The 10,747-nt window shown below is 35.8% G+C and overlaps 1 protein-coding gene across 1 annotated transcript in view; it reads right to left on the bottom strand.

The window, feature by feature from the left end:
• Positions 1–2,755: 2,755 nt before the first annotated feature.
• The window catches only part of UGCG (UDP-glucose ceramide glucosyltransferase), a 30,181-nt gene continuing 22,189 nt past the window's right edge, over positions 2,756–10,747 (bottom strand). The window contains exons 3-9 of the mRNA XM_080362921.1: positions 9,415–9,517; positions 8,422–8,523; positions 7,932–8,044; positions 5,911–6,089; positions 5,431–5,517; positions 4,826–5,015; positions 2,756–3,804 (exon numbers count right to left, since the gene is read on the bottom strand). Of these exons, the coding sequence (XP_080219047.1) occupies positions 3,634–3,804; positions 4,826–5,015; positions 5,431–5,517; positions 5,911–6,089; positions 7,932–8,044; positions 8,422–8,523; positions 9,415–9,517 (945 nt within the window). The 3' untranslated portion in view covers positions 2,756–3,633. The remainder of the gene's footprint in view (positions 3,805–4,825; positions 5,016–5,430; positions 5,518–5,910; positions 6,090–7,931; positions 8,045–8,421; positions 8,524–9,414; positions 9,518–10,747) is intronic.

The raw sequence follows: 10,747 nt of genomic DNA, 5'->3' as shown, positions 1-10,747 counted from the left end.
GGAGAGCTAAGAAAACACCTTTAAATAAACTTGTGTATTCACCCTGAATATCCAAGTAGTAGACCAAAGCGGTATGATCTGACAGTTAGAAACTTCAGTCCAGCTTTTGGGTCTAAGGATGCATAAACTAAGTTTGACATTATTACCATTCTATACCCTGCCATCCTTTCTTCCACATATTTACACAAGCCTGGAGAGTATCCAAGCAGAAGTCACTTTGTATAACTGTAAAAAGTTCATCTGCTGGCATACAAGGCTTTGGGTTTCCTCAGCCTCAATAGCCAGATTTAGTGTCATAGCTGTTGGGGGACCAGTTCAACCCAAGACCAGCTGAAGCTCAAACCTACCTTAGAATTAGATAATCAGAAATCAGGTGTGAGGATTAAAAGAAGCCTTTAAGATGAATGGAACAGATTTCAGAAGTGAAGCAGAAGGCTGGAAAGAGATAAAGTTTTCCAGCTGACAGGACAGAGGAAATGTAGGCAATCGACTGTCAGTATCAGGAGACAGAAGCGCGGCAACAAAAGGAATTAAAGTGGGAAAGATTTCATTTGAAAACACAGAATAAAATCAAAACATCATTTGCTCTCAGGTAGGAAAAGAATAAAAGGACTCAGGAAAGGGGACTTTAGTGTTGTGCTGTGTGTCTACAAATGTACTGAGCACAAAACACACTCAGGAATATTTACACTTCTATAACTAGTTTTCAAACAATTCCAGTGGTGTTTGTCTAATATGTCTCCCAGATTCCAACAACCATCATACACACAGTCTCTTATTAAGTTCTGCATGAAAATATTAATAAGTGTTGGGAACAATATAAGAAAACGACAAGTCAGATGATAGAGCAAGCACAGAGTGTTTTCTTCATGGAGTACCTAAAAGCGAAGTATCAACACTACTCCTCAACTTCAACATGTTTTGTTACAAAAATATCCATCCATCTCTAAAATCCAAATTTAGGCTGACCAGGTATAGTACACAGGGAACCATTTGTTCTGTTGTTATGTCTTTATACACTGAAGTTATTTTAGATAATAAGGATAACTCAAAATCAGATTTAGGCACATGTGAGTTAACTACAGCAAAATATAAAATCCAAAACAGACAGCCCAGGTTTAAAAAAACTCAAAAGAAAGCCACATCCATTTATTGCTGTTGAGATTAACTAGAAATCAAATCTATTAACACTCTATAAATACTTAAAGCTGTCATGTTAAAGCATTGAACAAAGGGCAAAAAAACCCTGTATTCCAAACAGATTGTATTCTAAATTTATTTCTAAATACAAGAAAAAACAAGACAATGATTTTAAATAAACATGGTATAATTCTACACATCTGTAGATCAACACAACTTTACATTAGCCACTTTTAACTTTTAGAAGTTCTGCTGCAGCATCTTCTACAACATTTGACAGTGTTGGTTTCCATTTCATCATCAACTGAACAATACCCAAATGAAACTATTTGCTTAAGTGAAGCTTTATTTTTCGTGACCAAAGATGGTTCTACTAATACAAAAGCACCTCTTAAACAATTATCCCCATCTATTTTTTTCAAATGAAGTCTGTTCAGTTTTTTCTTTCCTTTTTTCTTTTTTTTCTTTTTTTTTTTTTTTGGTTCTGTTCCATTGCCTGCATAGAAATCAGCATACAGCTAAGTTGCAAGCTAAGCTTCACTTTAGCAGTGCAATGAATAGCAAACTTCATAAAACAAACAAAGATACAAACATCAGCAAAATTCAGTATCAAAACCAGAATGTTTTTGTGGGTCACAACTAGACTAGTTTTCAGTGTGCAACCTTCCTCAGGAAAAGTGCTTCTTCCTGATTCACATGAAAAGAATGAAGCATGCAGCAAAAGCCTTTGTTCATACATAAATGCCCATTAAAACTGTTCCACGGTATCATAAGGCAAAGAGATAAACACGGATGAACCATTTTGGCCCAGAGTATGTTTTATGACACATACATACGCATTATATCCGTGTAGCATATGACATGTAAGGGATTGGCTCAGTAGGGTAAAAATGTCCATTTTTATAAATACATGTCATTATTGCTAACGTGCTACACGTTATCATCCAACTTTTAAAGCTGCTTTGTTGGCATTAGCCTTGTAATTCGCAGCTCACATTCCTAGTGACAATATGCTATTCCATATGAAGAAAAGTAAAGCAGCATAAATACAATTATGAAAACAAAAGCCTTATGCAACATCCCTCTCGAGCTTTGCTGTGTTTTTTTAACTAAAAACTGTTCAAAGAAAACAAGTCCAGTTCACCACAAATTAGGAAGTCTCACAATGAGGTTGGCAACCAAGCTACAGGGAGCAGAGAGGGGAAAAACACAGCATGCATTATAACCTAGTCCTTGTAGTCATACCAGTGGAATACAAAAGTCCAATCTAAAGGCTCGACTACTGGTAGAGGCAAAAGCCAAGAGTAGACTTAGTTTGACATTTAAATTAAGATTACAGTTTTAATAGTAACAGCAAACTCACCTGGCCCTTTAATATAATCACAATATCTACCGCAATTGAATACGTAATTATGACTAGTATAGGTATGTATGTTTACTTTAAAAAGATATTAAATACCTGCATCATGAAATTACATTCTTAAGACATTGTGTAAGAAAATAGCTCATGTGTGAAATGTTCCCAAAATGTGTTTCTGCTCCCTTCTACCCCCTACTATGTCCCCCACACAACCACATCCCCCCTCCCCCCATCAAAGCATTCACTCACAGGGGAAAATAAACACCCCTTAAAAAAGGATGGTAATATTGAAGGGGACCAGCTTGGCTAGTTACAGCACAGTGCTTAACAAGGTTCAAGACAGAACCAGATCAGAGTTGGCCAAAAGATGCCCACAACACATGCCTGACCAGTAATTCCTTCCAACTCATTCTATCAAACTCAGTCCACTTTTGGTTCATTGCAATGACTACAGTATTTCATAGATACATTAGATAACCACAAGACTTCAGCTTTACTTTAGTTTGTTTTTGCAAAGCATTTTCACCTTTCCATTCATTTTGTTCTGCAGCAACTACAAGAGGTAGGCATAAAGCATTTAAGAGCTTCTTTCCGAAGGTCCTGTGACTAGCTCAATTTAGTGGGATGAAACAGAGTTCAGCTGTACTTCTGTGACTTTACTAGGTACAGCCTTGCACAATCCAGACACAAAATAGCTATATGAACCCCGGATTTGCTAGGCTAGCATACCATGGAGTAAGAAGCTGTTCATATCCAGGAGGATACTACTTTGTTTTTTTGAAGAGTTTACTGCAGAGTATTCCTACAGAAAGTACATGGTGTTTCAAAAAGATGGACTCAATTTGAAATCAGTATATTTGAAATTGGGTCCATCTTTTTGAATCACCCTGTAGATGTCAGGACCAATTCTCTCCATTTCTATTTGTACATAGGAGCAAGGTACCATTTGGCCAAGACTACAGATGTATTTTCACAGATGCAAGTGCCATGCAAAAATAAATTAAAGAACAGATACCAAAACATACAAGTAATAAAACTACTGAAGGTAGATCTTTTAAGTATTTATAGAAACAATTTATAGTACTTTTCTTCTCCCCCTTCTCTTTTTGACATTCACAGTTACAAAGCTGAGGCTATACATCAAGGATTTCTTCTGCAGTGCCTCCACAACGTAATCTGTAGCGTCCTGTCCTCCAGCTAATAGTGGGGTCCCACAAAGCGGATAGGAAAATATATATTGTCATGGATTCTCTGATGAACCAAGCTACTGCATAATCAAGTTTTGAAAAACACAGAGCACCACCCTAGGAATACAAAAAACAAGTATATAAAATAGTGATTATTCAAAAGCAATTTTAAAGTAACTTAAAACATTTGTATTACAGATAAATCTATGCTAAAGCTTATTATACAGATTTACATATCAACAGCATATTTTTTATAAGCCAGTGACATTTTCCTGGTCAAGACAGGATTACCCATATTAAACATGAGGAGCTTGGCAGAATGATCCAGGTTCAAAGAGAGACTTGTATGTAGAGTAAAAGGCAAGGAAAAGTGTCACAATTTCACCTTTTTCTTTGTTCAAGCAGACACTGGGTTTTTGCCATAGACCCCAAAAAAACAGCATCTTGACAGAATACTCCTGCATGTTCCCAGAGGAGTGAAATTCAAATAAATAAGCCTTTGGGCTACTGCATAGCAGAAGTGGGACCAACAAAGAACACACACAAAAAAACACACACACACTTACACACTTACATCCTCTCTAATTTTCTGCTCCTTGGAGAACTTCCAGCTATAGGCAGAGCAGGAAATCAAAGAGGTTTCAAAAGAGGAAAAGTAGCCACAAAGCACTTTTACACACTGCACATGGTGAGAGGAGTAATCAGAAAGGTGACAGCTGAAATGACCTTCTGGAGTCCTACTGAATCAACACAAGGCTGACTTTTTTTTTAGTATGTGTTAAAACTACCAAAAGAATACTTTTCAGTATCATGAGAACTATTTGACTGAATATACAAGTAATTATAGATCAGGTTTGGATGGAATATGGTCACAGCAGAATGTTGTCCAAATAGTTCCTACAGCATTAGAAAAAGAAATGCTGTTCCAATTTGTGACAGAAACAAACTTAGAACAAAGCACACTTAACTTGTTTTCGTACTCCTTTAATTGAAGCTGGAAGATCGAGAAGTAATGGTATCTGAACTGTTATTTCCTTGATGTCAAGAAAGTATTTTTGTTATAATTAGGCTTCAATTTTTACTGAAGTAGGTGGCACTACTAACTTTAATAACCTCCAAAGAAATTGAAGCTACATACCTGAACACCTTTTAGTTGAATGTAGTCAAATATAAACCACGCCAAGCAGTGACACATGAAAAATACCATTATATCCCATCTAAACACGTGATGAGCTGCCCATCCAATAACTAGACTGGCAACAAAGCACTCTGAGATTGGCTCACAAATTATGGTGGCAGGCAACATATTAATTCGCAGTTTGGCCCACCTAGAAAAGACAAACAAATCAGTTCTGACTAGACATTATTCTTTTTGCCCTCCTCCTCCACCTCATCAAATTATAAGCCACCACGGTCTTTTCTGACAACGTTAGTTCAAGTCTCATTTAATTTAGACCTCTGAATAAAATATTGCAAAATTTTCCCTTTCAAGGATACTGAACGTAGTGTTTAAAAGATACTAAGGAGTTTTTTAAACTTTTTTTAATACTTATCAGTCATGCTTCTGTGGAAAGTCAGTACCTCCCTCCCAACACTAACGAGAAGCGTGCCTCAAGCTGTGGATTGGAACTTCAGCATTCTGGATATTAGATAAATTAGCTTGGAAAAAGTATTTCCTCACTATCAGGTTATCTGCATCAGAGGCAGGTGACAAGGGTAGGTGGGAGAAGAATAAAATTTTACCTGATCATTCTGGACTGAAACTGAGAAATCGAATATGAACCAGAGTTTTGCATTGCAACTTGTGTGGCCATCGCAAATTTCCAGCCCCTGGAACATGAATGCAGTATTATAAAAAATGTGCAAATGAGAGATGCAAAAAACTAGTTAGAACACCCAAAGATTTTATTAGGCTTCAAAAGCTTCTTTGGCACACATGCCATATTATTACAACAGGTATAAACAAAAAAAGAAAAAAAAAGCCAGCTGTATATAATACCTAAACGAAGTTCAAGTTCTCAGAAACCTTTTTCTAAACAAATCAACAATGATCTGGCTTTTTATTTCTAAAAGACTATATTGATAAGACAAAGCACATCATAGGCATGTTTGCTATACATATGTGAAGCTGACGTGAACGCTTATAGTATGTATCATGTGATTTAAAAAAAAATAAATTTAAACTACACTTAAAGCAGTAATCTTGCTTCAGAGTCAACTCACCGGTCAGCTATAGCTTTGGCCATAAAGTAATCTTCAGCAATATATTGTGCAAAAGCTATCAGTCCTCCAGCTTGGTCCAAGACATCCTTCCTCATCAAGCATGACATTCCTGTTACACACTTAAAGCCAGTTAAGTTGGCTGAAATATATGACCTTGGATGTGAAGTTCCAAAATAAACCTGTCAAAAAAAGATAAAGCGTTTAACACTCCATATGTATTTATGCAAGTACTACTCACTGATGAGTTTTTCTCCAAGACTATTTGGAGGGAAAAGAGTGCTAGACATGGCCACTTATAATCGTGTATCTGAAAAGATCTTTACCACCAACCTAAGAAATGTAGTCTACCACAAAATCTGACAAATCTAGTACGATATAGGCCATATTTTTATAAATCTATAAACAGGTTTTAAATCTACATATTAAACTACCACATTATTGAGGTTGTTCTCAGGGAATACATACATTAAAATCCATTCAGTAACTTACTAATCACTAAGATTAATACATTATTTGGTGACAGCTGACAGGGATGCTGTCACCACTTCCTCTTTTAAAGGTAACTGCATTACTGCATGCACATTCTTAGAAACTTACTACATAGTGGTACAGAAGCAGGGGAATTTTGTTTACTTAATGTACTTGCAAACAGAAATAGTTAAGAAAATATTCAGACTGTGAGCAAGTCTTTTTACAAAATTCAATAACTTTAAACCAGAAGGGTCCTATAAAGGGACAACAGGATGAAGTGCTAGTGGTTGTCACTATTATTCTTCCTACATATGACCTTCACACTGGTATTACCAATATAGTAACTCATTCAAGAAAACGCATGCCCATCTTGCAGTATACTTGATTTGGAAGCAAAAAGCTATGGCTGCTTTAGCATGTAGCAGTATTATAGCTTTGTGCTACAGCTGCTTGCTCCTCTTTTCTAAGAGGAAATACAGACTTTGTGTTACAAAACAAAAACAAACAAACAAAATCACTTGAGCTACCCTCTCTATACAATGAAGAAGGCCTAATGAATTTCACTGCACTTTCATCTCACATTTCTGCCTTTGACACACATTAGCTAGCCTCGGGGCCAAAATACCTTATACATGTCAGCTTAGAATAAAAGATGGCTGATTAAATTACATGCCTTGAGATACAAGGAACAAATGAGAAAACTCAACTTCTTCATTCTACGAAAGAGAACTTACTGGGAAAGAAGAGAGGGAAGAATAGGTTAGAATGAGTGATAGGTGGATAGAAATCAACTCTACACCTTCTCTTCCAGAGCAAGTATTAGGAGACATGAAATAGCACTATAGAAGAACAAAGGTCAGAGTGAACAAGGCAGTGGTTCCTGTAACTGACAGTAGATCTATGGAACATCCTGGTACAGGCAGTTACAGATGTTCAAAATCTATATGGACTTAAAAAAGGAACGGAAAAGTTCATGTAAGAAATTTGTTCTTACTATAATACTAATATATTGAGGATTAGTAAATATACAAGTCTACTTCCTGCTCAGGAAGTCTCTCAGCTTAAAATTGCAGAAAGTTGAGGCAGTATTACAGGATATAAAACGTGCTTGTGTTCTACTCTCTTCAAAGACTCTGCTTATAACTTCTGCTGGAAATAAGATACTGTGCGAGCTGGACTTGGCTCTGACTTCTCATGGCCATTTCTGTGTTCCTTTTCACACATCAAAATAAAAATTAGTGGCCCTTCCCGACTATGCACTAGAAAGAGTTCTTCAGTTTTAATAAATTTTTAAATAAAATCCATAATTTTCATCTGTAATCTTTTTTATTTTTACTGCAAACTTAAATACGGAATCAATGTTCAGAGCACACCGTAGAATTTTGGATCAAGTTATCCTAGATGGTTTGAAGTGCAAGTGCAGCTGAAAATAAACATTTCTTCACGTAAAAGGTGCAGGACCCACTGTACAACTTTAGGTCAGCAAGGTCTTGCAAAAAAAAAAAAAAAAAAAAACCACAACCAAACAAAACCAGCAACATGTCACTCACCTGTTCGAGGGTAGCAGCAAAACCCTGTCTGTCTGCCACATATGGAAGCCCATGGACCAAGCCTACTTTTTCAGTCATTTGGTTGGCCATATCTGTCAGTGTGTCCGGCGTCACTAAGTGACAAATGAAAAAAAGACAGCCCACTGAGCAATTCTGATATTAGCACACTACTCTATAGAGACACTAATTCTCATTCGATTAGCAATATCAAGAGCATGTATACTTTGACGTAGAGTATTTTGGAGCAAAGTTTCAGAAAAATAATAGTGATTAACACCATTATTATGGCAACAAATACAATGAAACAGTCTGACAGTATATTTAATGGAATTTTTACCTTCAGAGAGTAAACACTCTTATACCATGAAAATAATTTTTCCAGACTTTTTAGTTCTCCTTGTATTTTGGGTAAAAAAAAAAAAAATCTCCAACAACTACTTGCTTATAGGGAAAAACAGCAACATAACCGTACATTACAACACACACCTACCTCTAATTCCGCTATCACAAATCCATATGAGATCGTATTTGGCAACTTCATAGCCAGGCATTAGGTTGTTAATCTTGGGGTTGATGCCAACTTTCTTGCCACCTAAAAACCACAAACATCACACTCAAATAACGTTTGGGGTTTTTTTAGAATTCAGACTCAATACCCAAAATATTTAGATACACTGACTAAAGAACAGTAGATGTCTACCCATCAATACTTAAAATTTCAATTCTTCCCATAAAAGTGGACTAAGTATTCCTTCACTTCTGTACTTAAGATCTTACTACAATTATGCAGAGAATTATGAAGGGAGAAAAAATTCAAATGCTTCTTCAAAATGGCAGAATAACAATATTAATGTAATTTAAAAGGTAGCAGAACTACAAAGTTTACCACATTCTGTAAGGTAAATATTCTCTACCTTTTATTCCTTACGACTACTGATTATGACCATTATACTCTACAGTAATTTCAGCAGAAAAAATAAAAAGGAGCAGACTAAAGTGAGACACTCTTTTCCTTCCAACTGACAGACATGGTGCAATGTGTTTCATGTCAGAAATAAAAAAATTTACATTCTACCACCTAGTTTTAATATCTCTTCCCTCCTCTAATTCAAACATAAAGTGAAGAAAGACCCCTACAGCCTAAGGTGATGAAAAGGGATTGTTGCAGTACCTCGAGATCAAATACAGTCCAAGTCTATTTCTGCACATTTAGTTCAGTGCCAAGACAGGATCTAAACTGCAGTTTCAGATTTAGAAAGAAAAAGTTGCAGAGGTTGCATAAATCATTCTTCCAAAAGTTATTTTGGTGTGACGTCACAGATTGTGACTACAAACTCACTTCTTTACACCAAACTGATGACTAAGGTACAGAGCCAACACAGGCTGAAGATGACAACTATTTATTTTAGAATATTGTATATGGTGTTCAAGGCCTAAAAACATTTTACAAGTAAGAGTCCCACCTTTGCGTTGCACTGCTTACCTATGAATAGTCTAGCATCAACATTCGGGTATTTGCCAAGGAGCTTTTTGCACACATCAATAGCTGGATCATCATGATCTTGTACACAGAGTAGTACTTCATACTAGTGAAAACAAATGTATACACACACAAATTTATTTACAGATACACAGTGTCAACATGATCTAGGGAATAAAGTGTACCAAACTAAAAAGAAAACCCACACTGAATATATAAATTTATATATATATATATAAAATTGTATATGTAATTATAGAATTTAAAATAAAAACAAAAGGAGTTGTTTTTACAGCTAAATAAGAAAATTTTTAATGCAGAACCAAGTATTTGGGAAAAAATAATCGAGCCTGTATTCCAGTAAACTTTTGTATTGAGGAACATTTTCCTATTATTAGAAGAGTTTCTATTATGCATGAATCAAAACATCCTGTTACGCATGGTAAATCTTTTCTTTAAGTTTCCATTTTTGTTCACATATGAATCTTCAACCTAATCTTTTCGTCAATGAAATTACAGCACACAAGATGTTAAAGGAATGATATTATGATACACTTGACTGTACATCTTGGAACTACACCTTCCTTTCCTTTACTTTGTAGATACATATGCAGAACGGAGCTGGAAGACAACCCACAGAGACCAGTACATGCACACTGAGTTGCGTAACAAAATTACTTCCAGGAACTGGTATATGTATGTGTAATGCATATGTATTGACCTCATTAATCGAATAATGGTTAAAAAACTCAAGAGGAGGTAAGTGAAAACTGTAGTTGTTTCAGCAATCAAACTACTTGCTTGTTACACATTAGCTGCAGACAGTAGATGAGGGAATAGCATTTTAGAAATTCCTCAGAATTTTGAGAGAGCTTTGCAAGCTTTGATGGAGGCATTTCTGTTTCTGCATTACCAGCAAATTCCTTGAATACTCCTTGCTTGATATAACCTTCCTCTCTCCCAGTTAAAATTACTGAACTATTACAAGTTAGAAATCCAGTCCAAACAATAAAATTCAGAAAAAACTGATTTCTCATCCAGACAAATAGAAGCCATTTTTACAGTCCAAGATTTAAAAATTCACTGTCAATAAAAACAATTTTATTGGATCTCATTTGATATAGCACCTGCAAATAAGAGACCCAAATAGTGACCAAAACAGTTCTTACTCTCCCTTACACTATTCTGTCATCTTGCTGAACTTTACTTTTTGCTTAAGTAGTTTACTGAAAGTGCTCTGAACTTCAAAAGCTGCCTGTGGGCTCAGTGATGACAATCCCTGATGTTCATGTTCAGTTAGAACTATTTCATAAAAGAAAAGACATCAAGTTAATAG

This window comes from Nesoenas mayeri (assembly GCF_963082525.1).
Source record: "Nesoenas mayeri genome assembly, chromosome: Z".
Classification (NCBI taxonomy): domain Eukaryota; kingdom Metazoa; phylum Chordata; class Aves; order Columbiformes; family Columbidae; genus Nesoenas; species Nesoenas mayeri.
Note: the sequence above shows the minus strand (reverse complement) of the source record. Positions and strands in the feature narration are given on the sequence as shown.